Consider the following 17257-nt stretch of genomic DNA (forward strand, 5'->3'; position numbering starts at 1 on the left):
GAATAGTTATTTTGTTATATGGTCTCGCTGCCTGAAGAGAGAATGAGAAAATAGTTGTTTTGTATAATCATTGTTCATTTAGATTCACTTACATAGTTACCACATTTTCCGTTTTTCATGCTTCACTGCATCTCTGGAGTTTTCATTCGACTTCATTTTTCCTTCTACCTGAGGAATATTCTTTTGTATTTCCCTTAGGGATAGGTATGCTGCTGGCAAATTCTCTTGGTTTCTTTGCTTATCTGAAAGAAATTTTTTCACCTTTATTCTTTAAGGGGTTTTTTGGTGAGAAGAGAATTTTATTAGGTTGGCAGCTAATTTGATTTAAGATCCCTTTCTACTGTATTCTGGCTTCCACTGTTGCCATTGAGAAGTCAGCCATCAGTCTAATAGTCCATTCTTTTCTTTCACTGTTTTTGAGGTTTTCTATTTTTCTTTGGTTTCCCGCAGTTTTTGCAGATATGTGACTGTGGATTTCTTTACTGCTTGGTGTTTATTGAGATCTTTAACCATTTCTGGGTTATTAACAGACATTATACTTTCAGTATTGCTTCTGCTCTATTTTCTTTTCACTTTTTTTATATATTTATCTATCTGTTTATCTATCAGTAATCTGTATACCCATTGTGGGGCTTGAACTCACAACCTAGAGGTCCAGAGTCACATGCTCCACCAAGTGAGCCAGCCAGGTGCCCTTCTTTTCACTTTTGAAACTTCAATAAAAATAGATGCTGCCCTTCTTACTTTAATCCTTTCTTATCCTCACTTTCATATTTTCCATGTTTTGTCTCTCCATGCTTCAATCTGACTACATCTTCTGGTTCACTGATTTTTCTCTTCAACTACCTAATCTGCTTAAGTTCTTAATTTTGGCATTAGATTTTTTTCATTCAGAAATTCCTGTTTGCTTTTTCAAATCTGTGGTGTCACTTTTTATATATACATATAATTTGTTGATCCTTGCTGACGTTTTTAAGTGGAGCTTTTCACTTCATGGTAGACACTGGGATTTTTCTATGCTACTAATAAGACATACCAGAATATATTCTGTAACCCGCTTTTCAAAATACTACTCTTTATCACCCCAGCGCAGAGCATGGGGTGTCTTATCACGTCCTTAGCCCTTGACAGGCTCCTCTGGGGTAATCCAAAAGAATAGCTCTGTCTCTCCTCTCAGAACACCCTAGCGCAAAAGCAGTTGGACCCTATCAATCTGACATCTCACCCTGTCAGTCTACCTCCCCCATTCTTCAGTTCCCCAAATATGCATCCCGCCCCTTTCGTGGGTGCCTCCTCGTCAGGGCCCGCTGCCTACCCCAAAGGCAGAAGCAGCTCTTGCTCACCTCTTTGAGCTCAAAACCTTTCCCCGTCCTCACTAGATAGTTTTTCACTCACTATACTGTTAATTCTTTGAGCTTTTTAAAAAAATTTTTTTAATTTAATCCAGTTCTGTAGTTGTTTTTGTCACCTTCAGAGGAAATGCTGGTCAGAAAAATTCAGATTTGGTCTGGCCTTTACAGTGTTCCTCAAAGAATAGTTTGCAGATGGGTTCCAATCTACCAACTGTTACCAGTCTATACCAAGGTAAGTACAGAAATTGAGAGCAAACATTTAGAAGCTGTTAGAGCAATTTGACATTGCTGTGAAATCATAGCATATACTTTTGTATTTTATAAAAGAACCAATTCATAACATACCTGAGGGGGGAAAAAACTGGTCCTTCACCACAGTTAAGTTGAGAAGCACTTCTTCATACAATCAAGTGTGAGTCTGCATACTACAAGCCCCCTCTTTTTCTGCTTTTACTGAAAATACATTGTAGAAGAGGAAAAAACCTTTACCCTCTTTAGGTCAAGTGACTAGGTCTGTGAATTAAACTGACCAACACCAGACTAACAGGAGAAAAGATTTATTTTGTCTGTACACGGCAGGACCAGTGGGGTTGGGGGGCAGCCTCACAGGGAAAAAAAGTGAAAACCACAAAAAGGTAGTTAGACCCAGACACTTAATATATCATTTTAACAAAGAGTAATAAAGTATGAAGAGACTAGACAAGGGAAGAGGGGGGAGTTTGGGTGTCTCAGGTTGGAGCTAAGTTGTGGGAAGGCGACTAAGAAATGTATGGTAAATAAGAGTTGTTTAGTAAAATTTGTTATACAGATCAGAATAGTTGTCTTCCTAGTATGTGAGAGGGGAACACCTTTACAAAGGGACATTTAAACCCTGTTTTTAGGCAGAGTGGAGGAGAGGAGAGAGTTCTTCCTGTTGTTCCTGTTCCTGCTGTTTTTCAGTTCCCTTCAGCTCAAAATCATCCTATGCCAAAGTAGCATATTTTGGGGTGGCATATTCTGATCCCTTCCACATACGACCAGCCACACATTGTGCCCCTAGACCTGTGATCTATTTTATTGGGCATATTTGTTTGGATTTTTTTAATTATAGAAGTAGTGTATGTTTAAAATTTTTTAAATTCAGACAGACGAAAGGAAGGGACAGCTAAGATCATTCATGATCCCACCACTTTTTACAAGTCAGAGTAAACCTCTCTACATATAGGATAGAAGCGTTCCCCATACCCTTCTAAAGCAGGGTTTCTTCTCCCTCTTATTTTACTCCCTTGGAATATAACCAAGCAAGGAGATTTAGAACACACTCTTTGAAGCTTTGCAGCCCAAGGCTTAAAACACCTTAAGATGGGAAGGAAAGAGAAAAGCAATAAAAGAAGCCTTAAACTTGTTATTAGAAGAATTATCAAATAAAAATTATCAAAGGTTTGTGGCATCAAACTTTTTGTTCAAAGTTGTTATATCCGGATTATATTATGAATATATTTTAAATTTCGGTGATGAGTAAAATGTGTGTGAATAGTATTTTTAGTTTCTCCGTATCTCATAAAATTTAAAACTGATGAATTGCCTCTTTTACTTTAATATCAGTGATAGAAATAACTGATCAAACAGCTTAATAGAAGATTTTTTTCATAGTGATGGCTGACTTTCAGACTAGCTCCTCAAAGAACATGCCTGCATATTTTAAAAAGTTATACAGGTGATTTTGTTTGGTACCTTGGTTATGAACCATTGTATTAAAAAACGTACAGTGGCCAAAAAGATCCCATTTATAAGAGCAACTAAAAGTGTCCTAGGGGAAAAACCCCAGTAATCAATATTTGGAGCCAATATGAAGAAAACCTTAAAACTGCAACTTAGAGACATGAAAGAAAATAGTATATCATGTTCATAGGTGAGAATATGAGAAAAATGTTAATTTCTAGAAGTTAATATATAAATATAATACTGTCTCCACCAAAATATTAAAAATGTTTAGCATTTGACAAACTAATTTTAAAGTTCAGCGGGGAGAAAAAATTCATAAGAAAATATTGACTAAGAATAATAGTGAAATGACTTATTTGTCCAAATATTAAAATACACTATTACAGGGACTCCTGGCTGGCTCAGTCAGTAGAACATGCAACTCTTGATCTCAGGGTCATGTGTTCAAGCCCTGTGTTGGGCATGGAGGTTACCTAAAAAAAAAATTAAAATAAAAAAACATTATTACAGTAAAAAAAAAATGGTATGGTACTAGATACAAGAATAGATGGGTCAGTGGGAAAGAGTAGAAACCTGAAACTACGTGTGTCTGGGCATGTGTAGATACTATCATTTCAAATAGTATTTCAGAGAATGACCAGGGAAAAAAATGGGCTGATCCATGCTGGTAATTATATTACAGGGCATTAAGTAATTTCCAGTTGTTTCTCACTGACTGGTTCCTCCTTTAGGCATTGGCCTCTCACCACTTGACTACCTTCTACCCCTAAGACTCCTTTTTTCCCCTCTTACAGGTCCCTCCAAAAAATCTTCCTCCAGCTCTCAGGAGGGCTCCCAGACTCTTACTGCTTGGTGGTACAATCAGTTCACCTCTCCTTTGCCTAACTCTTCTCTCATCTGAGCTGAACAGTGCTCATCCTCACATTTCACAATTAAAAAGGAAACCGCCTAAGCAAAAACTATAATTCCATCACTGTCAGGGGTGTTTTAGTGCTCCTAGATGAAGCAACCAGCTTAAACTGCAGCCTGCTTTAAAAATAGGATTTTTTCCCCTCCCCCCAGTACAAAGAAATGAAAAGTATTCACCCTCTGGTAATCAAGGAAATGCAAATTAAAGCAATTGTGACTTTTTTCCCCTTCTATCTGGCAAAGATTCAAAAGGAATAGTCATCCTAGTGGAGGTGAGGTGGAGAGGAAAGGACACTTCCACAATTAGTGGGGGCAGGAATACTATGTTAACTTTTCACCAGGAGTGTATCAGAAGTGTTATCGTATGTGCCCCTTGACATATAAGACAAGTACAACTCCGCTTATAGGACTTTTACTCTAACAGGTGATCAGGATTGTTCACGAGATGTGTGAGCATGTTCATTCAGGCTTTATTTCTGATGGTGGAAAATGGTCACCACCATTCTTCAGAGTAGACTAAGCCATCACGAAGATCATTTTATGCAGAAGAATCTTATTTGACATTGGAAGATGTTCATTAGCTGTGAATTGGAAACCAGGCAAATGTTGTAAAGCCTTGTATAAATGTGACAGTATTTTCATTTATCTAAAACCACACCAAGTTTTAAATAATAGTCAATTATTCATTAATATTTACTGTGTGCTTAGTCTTCTGCTGGGTATCGGGTGAGAGTATTTTGAAAGTATAAAACATACTCGTTCTTTAGGGCTCTACACTATTATTGAACTGTTGAGCTTGAATATGTGCATTTGCTCCTTGCACACCCAGCAGGTGTAGCTGTAGATAATGGGAAGAGCATTGAATATAGATACAGATTTGAATCCTGTCCCTGTCACATACTTGTCTACTTAGACAAATTATTTGAGAATGAGAAGGATGCTGACGTCATGGGGTGACTGTAAGAATGGAGATATAACAAGGAATGTTTCCCAGTGATGCTTGGTGAATAATATTAGTAATGATGATTTATTACTAATGCCTAATTACTAATTATAGTAATAGTAATGAATAGTTTTTCTACTTTCCCTTCTAGAAGTCTCTATCTTTTCAGGGTAATACCTATAGCAGGTATACTGCAGTGTGAGCTCCTGAATAAGTGAATGAGTAAAATACTGGATTTGAAAACATTTCATAAGCCTGAAAGCATTATGAAGTTGTTGGCTAACTATTAGTATTTGAATAATTTCATTAATAGATATAATCTGGCAAAGTTTCATATATATGTATGTAAATGCTAAATGTGTGTAAGTGCCAAATACTATGATATGGGCATATAGGGTTGTTATAGAATTTAAGCAAATGAAAGCCTTAATGTGGCTGGTAATCCACTGAGGGGACTCTCTGGGAAGGGTGGGATTGGAATGGGACCTTGGATTAAGGCAGGTTTTGAATATGAAGAGCAATATACGAAGAAGCATGTGACAAAAAAGGAAACAGTGTGTTCAGGGAATAGTAATAAGTCTAGCCTGCACAGAGAGTGAGGTATCCTTGAAGAGCCATTAGATAGGATAGGTGGAAGAGGCAAGGGGGGGCCGACACAACAGAGGCCTTACCGATCTGCTGAGAAATAGAAAAGAACTATTTTTAAGTTTGGGGCAAGATAGTACCATTCCGCCACCAACACATCAGGGTGTTAGAATATGTTTGTAGCAATTGACTTTGGTAATTGAAGTATAAGCAAAAATAAATTATGATTTAGCTACTTTTTTTCCCCTCAACAGTATATAGCCTGAATTCCCATTTAGCGGTGATAAGTATAGTGAAATATTTTAGAATCCTTGTTGGATTCTTAAAATATTACACAACGTGACTAGGTACCGATAATTTTGGAACTTGACTCAAAAATATGCTCACAACCCCCAGCATTGCCCTTTTCTGAGATTTTTTGTTACGATAACTTAAAGGAAATTTATGGTCAATTTTCTACAGCTTACATTATTTGATGCTACCATTTGCTTGTTCTTTGTATTTCTTTCCATGTAGATTTTCGGTGTTCAGATGGTTATAACATCCTTTATAATTTGTCTATTTTTCGTTGAAAGAAAGGAGATTTAAATAACTTATTAGAATCATTAGCTGTAAGCCAACTAATAACTTCATTACAACGTATTCATTTTCAGTGTTTTCTTCCTGGAATTTCCTCTTAACATTCTTTTTCACGTTTCTCCACAGTATGGATGGAGCAGATCTGTGTTTTGAAATCGTAAAGCGAGCTGATGCTGGTTTTGTATACAGTGAAGCTGTAGCCAGGTACGTCATTCGTATGGACTCCTCAGAGGTCAAGGTGGAAATAAAAGAAGGAAATGACAAATGACACGAAGTGACCTGCCTTCTTGAACTGATGATGAGCATACTGCCACTCTTGCCTACAAGGAGCCATGTCTGTTTTAGTGTGTGTTAGTGGAACCGAAGTAGCGACTGGAAATGCAAGATATGGAACAATGCATTTATCTATTAATACGGGTTTACAGCTTAACATAGTACTGCTGTCTTTCCCATTTCTGATGACTTTTGTTCAAAGAGGAATTTGATAGCTCAAGAACTATGAAGAATCAAATTTGGGGTTTTTTTGTGTGTTCGATCTTTATTTTGGGCAGATGTGTCTTATTAGTTCTTCATTTGCCTTTTAGTGATAGCAAACTGTTATGTGGCCAATTAATCTGACAAAATGCACAGAACAGTAGAAGCACAGTTTTCCTGCTAAAAATATTTGCTTCAGGCCAGTGTGTGATTCCCAAGCGAATGGTGGCCATTGTTCTAAGTCAAGTTGTTGTAAGGAACTAATGGCTCAAAATAAGGAGTAAAGTTGAAAAATTACAGGAGACATGCACAGGCCACTTGCTTATAGATTTAGAGCAATATAGCTTTCTGCTTTGGTGGCATTCAATCGTATCATAAACACCCACTTCAGTGGGTTGCCTTTTTAATACATGGGGTCTCCTCAGTCACCAACCATAATATGTCGAAGGATTCAAACCCGCAACTCTAGTGGGGTTTTTTTTTAATCCCATTTTTCTATTAGTTTTGACTTTGTGTTACAATTTAAAATTTTTATTCTGTATTGTGCTTCAGAATTTAAAAGCATTCTTTAATACCAAAATAGTCAATGCTGTCTTGATTTTTCTTATGATACAGTGGTAAACCACTTTATCCAACTAAATTAAACTGTCAGACCCTTGTGCATTTTTGTTCATATTTACTTCTTCAAGAATTTGAGGCTACCTGCCTTTTGAACTTTCCCACATTGATCTCTTTCAACAACAACATCATCAAATAGGGAAAACTAAAAATTCTGGATGTTGATTTTTATAGAACAGTGAAGCTTGAGGAAGGAAGGAGGACTTTTTTCCTTTTGAACCACAATAACGCTTGGGTACTTGGTGCATGTGCTGTTGGGGTTGATGTTAAAGCAGTACCACTTTTACTCTGTTCCCCACTTGTCTGTATGGCTTTTCCTCAACTTTGAGCCTGTCTGTGCCACTGGCCTGGGCATCAGGATAGGGAGAATAGTCACATGTAGAGGTGATACCATACAGTGAAACGAAAGAAGCTTTCCAGAATGGTCCAGTAAAGCATAGCCTCAGGACCAGTCGGCAACACTGCAGAGAGAGAAATTTGGCACAATTTATTAAAGGCCCTTCCTAAAAAATGACAAAAGGCAGGGAGGGGCATCCTCAGAAAGTAGTATTAGGTATGTACCTTTTTGCAGAGGATCAGTGACCATACAAGAAGGGCATGTAGAGCCTTCCTTGGGCTGTAGAGCATTCAACCAGATGACTTCCAACCTGCCCTCCTCCTCCTCTGATTCTGTGATTCATCGTTGGGAAATTTAGCTTGCATCAGTATTCTAGTGAGATCAACTGCAAGAAGACTCCGAGGCACCAAATAATCAAATTGATAATGTTTTTCTCCAACTAGCTGAGCTTCAAGAGAAGCAGCAAAGCATGGCATAAAATAAAACTGCATACAGTCCTTACACCCAATTAGTGATTACCTCTGTTCTTTCAGGGGCGATGAGTTGTGGAGTATGCTAACATACACAATCAGATTATCAAATCAGACAGTTACAAATCAGAGCGGTCTTCTTACCTATACCAAGCTTTACTAAATAATTACAGGGATACAGGCAATCAAAAGGCTCAGCTGAAACAGAGAGGTCTGGGTTATCAAGGGCAGCTTCCCACATCAGAAATGCTCCTGTGGCCCAGAGTAGATGAGGTCTCTACATGAGGTTTGTGGGATCCCACACACGGAGGGGAGCATTGCAGTTGCAAGATGTCTCCATTGTATGCCTCAAGGAGTTGTATAGCTTCCATGACCTACTCCAGGAAGCCAGCCATACCTCAAAGATCCTAGATTCTATTTACCATAGGTAATTCTTAGCCCAGGACATCTCTTAAGAACATTTCAGAGAAGGTCTCTTCTGCCTAGCAAGAGTGTTAATTTCTTTACCTAGAATCTCCTCCCCTCTTTTCTTCCACCACCCCAGAAATGCAGGCTTCCATAGGAAGTGAATGGATTGCAGGCCTCAGTTCTTTCCTTCCACTGAGTTGTCCTCATTCTTGATCCTTACAGGAGATAGAGACAAACTTATATATTGCAAAGTTTCTCTGAAAGTATAGGCCACCATGATGATTCATGAAAATGAAGTTTTCTAATTAAAGTTTAGGCAGCAATTCTAGGCAGTGTGGGTGGATTTTTGCTCCTCTCTTTGTTCTGCTTGCACACTGTTCCCAGGCACAGCCTCCCAGAGTCATGACTGGGAGGGTGGAGAAAGATCACTTTAAATCTATAATATCTGGGGAGAAAAAAATTATATCCTCACCCGACACACTCGAGAGATTCTGGTATGCATATATATTTGGGTCAAATAATTGAGTACTCTGATAATTAGATTAAAAATGCTCATTCATTGAGGTTTTTTTTCTTAATGAGGCTTTGAGATAGGAGTTTTCTTCAGGCTAAAGACATGTAAGTGGCTGTCTTAGTACTATGTATCCAAAGCAGTCCATACTGTAGGTATAAGCTATGTCCACGTTACCTAATTTAAACTTACCCACTATTCTGATGTTCATATCTAGATGCACAAATAGGCTGTTCCTAAACCTTTGACTAAACTTAACAATAATAATATTGTAATAATAATAACTTACCCTTTGTAGCATGGTTTAGCGTTTACAAAGCACTTTCACATTTGTCTCTGCCATTTCAGGGGGCCACGTAGCCTTCAAAGCCTGATTTGAGCCAGGAAAGGGCCAAGTTAAGATCCCGTAACTTAAATTTAATTATAGGCTGCGCAGGCCCAGGCAAAGAGTATATGACCACAGCCCCTTTTGTGTGCATTTGCAAAGTAAGAAAAAATTGACACGACGACTAAGGACAGCATGAGCCAAGTTCTCTGCTTTAGAGCCTAGGGGTGGGGAGACAATGATAAGTATAGGAACAACATATGGGGTTGATTTGGGTTTTTTTCCTACCTTTCATTTAAGAAATGGAACCTTCTGATCAATTGTAGTACATGAAGTAATGCACATGCCAAGGAGAGGGACATTCATGTGAGTTTTGATAGTAATGTACCCAAGAGGGAACTTCATGGAAATGCGTCTTAGTTGTATCGCAGGAGTGGGGAATTTTTTTTTTTTTTTTTTTTTGAATCACAAGGATACACACAAGGGCATTTGAAAGCACTGGTAAATTATTTCATTTTTATTTAAAGTGTAAGGCGTAGAAGAGCTAGAAAGATAAAATTCAATAAATACTATACAATAAATAATGTTGCATATGTTGCATTTCTATGTCATGGCTGGTTGGGAGGGAAAAGGGGAAAATGAAAAAGGACGGGGGATCGTCGGAAAACAAGAAAGAGATGAAGGGAATAAAATAGAGGGGAAGAGAGGGTAAGACGACACTCAACAGAGAGAAATAGCAGAATTAGAGGAAGAAGAACTTGAGAATTAACAGACAGAGGGAAGTCAAAGTAAGCTCTGAAGTAATACTGGATACACGTCTCACTCTCGTCACACCCTGTTGCTAGTTGACCCTGTTAGCAATTTTTAAGGACTGTTCTTTAAAATGCTGATTCCTCCTGTGTTTTTCACCTGGACCTGGTTGGGGGGGGGGGGGCGGGGAGAACCTCTGCAGCCCCCTGCTGGCCACATGATGAGTCCGACTTCCTAGGATTTCCGCCCAGAACAACTCTGCTTTTGTTAAAAGATGCCCCAGCTAAAACTTGATTACATCACAAAAAGAAATTGTACACATAAAGAGGTTCTTTCCTATTGTTTGTCCTCAAAGCTAAATGGAAATAAGGCAGAGAGCCAGCCTCTGCTGGCAGATAAAAGACTGCCACTCCTTTAGTCAGAATCCATGGTGTCCCTCTGAGCACTGTTCACTTAATAGCAATCCGCGGTAACTAAGTACAGTCAACCGAGGGTCGGAGACTTGCATCCCCCCTTGCCCCCCGCCCCATGTTTTCAGCTTGAATTTTTCATTTGTGGAGCTATTTTACTTATGAACTGTATGAAATTCTTTTGACTGGGTTATCTTAGAAAATATAGAACACATTATTTCTTCATGAAGCTTATAAACTCATGGGTCTGCCAACTTTTTCATTATTAAGCCTCGCCATCCACCAGTCTTGTCTACTCAAATGAAAAGTGTCCATGGGCAGTGAATATGAAGGTGGGAGTTACAAACTAGGGCCACTGTATATAAAGTTTTAAAAATAAAAAGTTTTTATTACAGTTTCACATTTCTTTTGTTTTTCTACAGTCATTACATGAGACAGATACTAGAAGCTCTACGCTATTGTCATGATAATAACATAATTCACAGGGATGTGAAGGTAAGTCATTTTTATCACTAATTTTAATGTTTATGAAGAGAAACTGATGACACGGATAATGATCAGAAGTTTTTCTTTAATGTTCTTATAGAGAGCATCTTAAGGTTAACTTTACTTCCAAATAAACATTTATTTAACTACTTTATATTTGAAGAGTCATACTCATTCTTAACAGGAACACTTTTATCATTTCAGTTTCCTTATTAAAATGTACATGTATTCTGAAATTCTTTTATTCCTCTTTTGCCATTATGTGTGTAAGAGAGAAATGAAAAAATCCGACAAATAGGAAGAACCAAACAATATCCTAAGTTAATTGTGGGAGAGGGTTGGTTTATATTGGTTATTTGGTTTATATAGTAAAAGTTCGTCATATACTTATATTTTCGTAGTGTTGCAATACAGAATAAATAGTCACCATTTTTTTGCACATAGTTTTTTTAACATAGTCTGAAATCATAATTAAAAACGTAATACAGTTTTGCACCCTTAGGAATGTACATATTACTATTATTCAGTCTTTCTGCCTATTTGCTCCCAGTATCAAGTTCATGAGAACTGTCAGTCCCTGGCTCATAATGGTGTCAGCCAGAACATGGAGGTAGGCCAGAAAGTAAACCAGTGGGCCTTCCTCCTGATGCCCAGCCCCTTCCAAGGCCCCGAATCGCTAAGAGCCCCTGAGGTCTCTTTAGCCCTAGTGTCCACTTTCTCTCTCTGGTATTTTGTTACTGGCCTCTCTCTAACACACAGCATCTACAGACATGGGGCTCTCCTTCCCTCAAAACATACTCTCAGTGGCCTGGCTTCTTCACTGTATTTTAATGGTTAAGAAGATGAAGTAGAGTTTAGTTAAATTGTCTAAAACGTTGGGGAAATTTTAACTAAAATTCTTGTGGTTATAAGCTGAGATAAAGCATGAGCAATTCCAAAACAGTCTAGTGGAATGTTACCATAGCAAATGAAAAAAATCATTGGAGAAACATACACAATACACATTAGTTGTAAAATATCTTACTCTTTTCACATGTGCTGATAGGAAAAGGAAATTATTATTATCAATACTCAGCACTGAACAACCCATTGGATACATTAACACTTTTTTATAAAAGTATTTTTCAGTTATGCAAACAAAGAGAATAAGAAGTGTAAGAAAAATTAAAGGGAAATTGTCAATGATAGCAGGCTGTGTTACTCTTCTGCATTTAATTAATTTAAGAAAATGCATATATAAAGTGTAAAGTATATCTCCTTGTATATGTTATAAAATAGATGAGAAAAATGACATTTTGAAAACTTAAAATATATAAACAGATTCTTAGTTCATATAATAGCACTGCGTTAGAAACACTTTTGCTCAAGAGGCAATTTTATTTTGAATTCTGTTCTTTAAGAGTAATTATATCAATATCATATAATACATAATGATTGACAACATACTGTACTATAATACTTTCAATAATACAGTCAGCTTTTGATTAGTCATGGTATTTGATATGATAATCCCAAACCAAATAAAATCACAAAGTAGTTATATTTGAATGTCATGCTTCAGCTTCTCATTTACCTTCTGATTGATTTATTCAACAAATATTCGAGTGCCTACTTCATGCAGAATGTTGTGCTTGGAGCCCTACAGGTATTATGATGGTGTCAGTAGGGGGATGAGGCAGTGTATCTGTTACCGACGGCTGCGGATCAACACACAGCTAAACTTGGTGACTCCAAACAGCAACTGCCGTTTATTTGCTCACAGTTCTGTAGTTTTGGGCAAAGCTTGATGGGGATTGCTTGATTCTGTTTGACAGACTATGGGCTGAGGCAGCATGGCTAGCACCCACATAGGCTTCCCTCTTGTGGCATGTCTGCTGAAGTGACCAGAACAGCTAGGAGCTTTCTGGGCCCTCTCTGTAGTCTCTCATTCAGGGTGTTCCTCCCTCCCTCCTTCTTCCCTCTCTCTCTGTCTTCGTGGGGCCGCCTCTCCAGCAGGACGGTGTCTCAGGGCTCCAAACAAGCAAAGGTGGAAGTTGCCAGGCCTCTTGAAGCCTAGGCCAGAAGTTGACACTGTCATGTTCTCTGCATTATGTTAGTCAACAGGTTACAAGACTAGCCTGGATTCAAGAGGTGGAAAGATAGATTGTGCCTTCTCGTTGGAGGTGTGTGTGACATATGTGCACAAGGATAAGAACTTGTCTGTGGCCGTCTTTACAGACAAGCAAAACAAATAATTCTTGTCCAAGGTAGAGGGTGGGAAATAGCATTAAAAGACCGAGCCAGAGAAACTTTATGGAGGTCATGTCTGAGCCTGGTCTTGAGTCATGGGGAAGTTACATGAAGACAAGAGGGCATTTCAAGGAAAGGCTCAAAATTAGTTTTGCATTGGATTTTATTAGTTTCTTATCCCTAAGGCACATACCAAATAATTTTGAGGAAACACCCAGAAATGTGTTGAGGAAGGGAAGATAGAAGTAATTCTCAAACTGCAGGTAAGAAGAAACGTCCCGACGAAGTACCATCACCCAGTTGGCAAGTGGACTCAACACAGAGCACACATTAATGTTTAACATTCGTTATATTTCAGTGCCTGAAATCTGTATGTTTTGTATGGGTAAATGGAATACTCACATTTAGCTAATCAGTAATTTTGATTTTGGGTAGATTTTTCTTAAGACATTCATCCAAAACTATGCATCGAGTGCTTCCTGTGTGGGGGGCACTATTTTAAGAACCAGAGCTCTGTCAATGAACAAAACAGACAGAATCACTGCCCCCATGGAGCAAACTGACTTTCTAGTTCAGGGAGACCAGCCCTAACCAAGAGCATAAATAAGTCAACTATATAGTAGGATAGGAGGTGAAAGGGACTGCAGGTGAAACAGAGCGGCCTACGGGATAGGGACTGCTTAGAGAAGGGGTTGCAGTTTTAAGCAGGGTGGTCAGAGCAGGCCACATTCAGAAGATGACACCTGAGCAAGGACTCACAGGAGGAGAGAAGGTGGGCTGACTGATATCCAAAGGAAGAGCGTTCCAGGTAAAAGGAACAGCCGGTGCAAAGGCACTAAAGCAGGAGCATAACAGACCTATTTGCAGAATAACAAGGAGGCCAGTGTTCCTGGGGTGAATTGAGCCATGAGGAGAGTAGATAGATAGATGAGGTTAGAGAGGAAAGGAGGGGAGGGCCTTTGACTTCTACTCTGAGAGAAATGAGGATTCCCTGGAGGGTTTTGAACAGACTGTGAACCAGGGGCTCACAGGTGGAAGCAGGGAAACAGGAGATGGTCCTGCCTGGCTGGACTTAGAGTGGTAGCAGTGGAGGGAGTAAAACCGTAGATTCCAGATATATTCTGAAGGTTATGTCAACAGGATTTGCTAATATAACTTTAGTAACTCAGGTAACCCCAAGTTGTTTTATTCAGGACCTTGTCACAGGAGTTCTCCAACGTTGTGGTCATTATAAAACTTTAATGACGGTACATCTCACATGGCTAATAATTTCAAATTTCTATTTGACATGTTGTTAATGTTTGCTAATAAAGCAGCCTTTTAGCTTTTCTTCATGTTCAGATAACCTATGTTCAGTGACTGGCCTGCGTGTAGATTTCTGTATAGGTTTTGGTTTCTGTAGTTTGTTTTTGTCAAAGTTTTCTTCCTTTTCACTTAAAGAAAATACAAGAGCATTGCCCTGTTTTATTCATTTTAGAAGAATTTAGATTACTTAATCATCTGTTTCATCTTGCCAAGAATATTCTCATATTCTCTCCCTTTCTTTCTCTCTCAGAATCCTTGGCACCGATCCCAAAGCATTAGATTTTTCCAAAGATCCTGGCATTTTATTGATTAGTAATACTTTTTTCTTAACCTGATAGGCATTTCTTTTTGAAATCATTATAATTGAGTCTAAAAATGTTTGGTTTGAGTATATGGTACCTCATGACCTGCAGTGGGAACTTGCTTTGAAGAAGCATAAATTGCATAAGAGGCAATTGTGTAAACCTTTGAAATTCAGGGAAGCATATCTTCATTAGTACAGGTTTCTCCCAACTCCAAAATGTCCCACACTAGCGACATTTTGGGTCAGGTACTTTGTTGTGGGAGGCTGGCCTGTGTATTATTGCCTCAACTCAGTGCATATCAGTAGTATTTCCCCCTAGCTGTGACAATCAAATGTCTCCAGTCATTGCCAAATGTCCCCGGGGGCACAAAAGTCGCCCCTGGTTAAGACCCACTGTAGAATACTACATTTTTCCCACTGCACCTCCCCACAGGCATTAATTAAGGCATGCATGCTCATTTCTTCCCCCCCCTTCCCTTTTATTCCTTTTTCTTGTGAGAGGATGTGAAAACTTTCATTATGTTTCACATCATTCTCTTTTCTTCCTCTCGCCCTGAAATTAAAAGAACTCTAGAAAGAAATAGTACATTTGCCAAGGTAAATGCAGAGCCTGGCTCATTGCCTGCCTTCATTGGCGCTATTAAGCATTAAGAGTCAGTGGGTTTTTCTTGTCTCCCCCAACTCCTGGAGACAGCTTTACATTGCATCACCTGGGCGTGGAGAGACGAAGCATTCTTAGACCTTTCTGTGGCTCTGACCTACTGACATCCAATTTTAATAGCTGAAGTTGAAGTTACACCGCTTCTCTAAATGCAAATGGCCATGCGCACAGTCACTTTCTGTTCCGAGTGGGACCTGTGCCCAGGAGGTTTGGGGGCTCGGGCTCGGTGTTTAGTTCTCAGAACTGTGTAAAACCCCATAGCCAGACAGTCATAGACACTCAGCCAGAAGCCTCCACCCAAGCATTTCTGCATGCGCTTCCTTGAAATGGTTTTCCTCCTAACTGGTGAACACGCCTGGCTGCTCTTTGGCCCCCTTCTGTTCTCAGTTCCCCTTTCACCTGACTTTATAAACAGGTGTTCATCACATCACACTAGTTGCCATGGCATTATGGATTTCGTACAGTATTTCTTCCCCTATTGCTCTTGGTTGCTGACATTTCTTCTACGTCTCTTACCCCAACTTCCAAGAAGTCCCTCATGTTGTACAAAGAAATTGAAATTCTCATGAAAATGAAAACACTTTTTTTTATTCTTTATTATAAGGCACACTGATTCATCTTCTGCATTACTTTTGCAAGGTTGAACATAATGCACATGTTCAGCTTGAATGTGGGGTTTTAATAATTGTACTTAGAAAAATCTCATGAATTATAAGATCTTAAATTTATCTTGTGTTTCTAACTGCTATGCTTCTCTTCTCCCACCCCACCCTTCCAAAAAAATCAACTCCTTGATTTAGAGAGGAAAGAATGAGGGGCGCCGGGCTGGCTCAGGGGAGCATGCAGCTCTTGATCTTGGGGTCATGAGTTCAAGCCCCATGTTGGGAGTAGAGATTACTTTAAAAAAAAAAAATAGGAATGCCTGTGTCTTTTGCTTATTAGATGTGAATTCTTTCGCTGATGCTCTCCTTCTGAGCCAGGGCAGCAAACATGTATGATAATGGCCAAAGCATTTTCTCCTGTCAGGCATAAAACCTTTCTAGCTGTCGTAACTCTTCCCACCGATATCAATTCAGTTTGAATTTGGGGGCAGTCAGAGGAAGGTCCATGGCATTAGACTGCAGGGTTGAAATGCTTAGCAAATTACCAGCATCCCTCTGTGCTGCTTTTGTGGTTTGCTGAGCCAGATTTCCTTTCAGCTTGTCTTCCCACATTTGTTCCCAACAACCCCCACCCTGCAGCCTGCAAGGCCAGGGATAGGCTGGGAGAGTCCTTACCAAATAAAGGAGATTGACATCTTCCTCTTCCACCCAGGAAGTAGAAGCTCTTCCAGCTTGAGTAGTCTAACCGTAAGTGTGCTTGTCTAGTCTCAATGGTTGTGTTCCTAATTAGTAGTTTGAAAGCCACCTTAATGAGAGTGTGTATATGGAAAGGAGAAAAGGGAAAACAAACATTTGTCGTGCCTCTTTTCTGTACGGAAGATATAATCTTGTTTGTTGGCCAACGAGCCAAAATTTGGGGCTTCTGGAATTGTGTTTGACTGTAACCCACGCATTAAAAACATTGTTTTTCTCAAGTGGTTACCAGAGGGCAGGGGAGCGAGGGAATGGGTGAAATAGGTGAAGGGGGTTAAAAGGTACAAACTTCCAGTTATAAAATAAACTAGTCATGGAGATGAAAAGTACAACATAGGGAATACAGCCAATAATATTGTAGTAACGTTGTGTGGTCACAGATGGTGGCTACACTTACCGTGATGAGCACTGAATAATGTATAGAATTGTCAAATCACTATGCTGTGCACCTGAAGCTAATCTAACATATAACATGACATCGTATGCCAACTATTATAATAAAAATTTTTTGAGCACAGTTTTGCTGAAATCTACACTTTATA

At 39.0% G+C, this 17257-nt stretch overlaps 1 protein-coding gene across 12 annotated transcripts in view; it reads left to right on the plus strand.

Annotated features, from left to right (window-relative positions):
* CASK (calcium/calmodulin dependent serine protein kinase) overlaps positions 1–17257 on the plus strand; it is a 359502-nt gene that overhangs the window by 164509 nt on the left and 177736 nt on the right. For all 12 annotated transcript variants that reach the window (XM_073901909.1, XM_073901907.1, XM_073901913.1 and 9 more), the window contains exons 4-5: positions 6199–6276; positions 10798–10870. In XM_073901909.1, coding sequence (XP_073758010.1) covers positions 6199–6276; positions 10798–10870 — 151 coding nt within the window. The remainder of the gene's footprint in view (positions 1–6198; positions 6277–10797; positions 10871–17257) is intronic.

This window comes from Callorhinus ursinus, unplaced genomic scaffold, assembly GCF_003265705.2.
Source record: "Callorhinus ursinus isolate GAN/ISIS: 27379988/994484 unplaced genomic scaffold, GSC_fseal_2.0 scaffold16, whole genome shotgun sequence".
Classification (NCBI taxonomy): domain Eukaryota; kingdom Metazoa; phylum Chordata; class Mammalia; order Carnivora; family Otariidae; genus Callorhinus; species Callorhinus ursinus.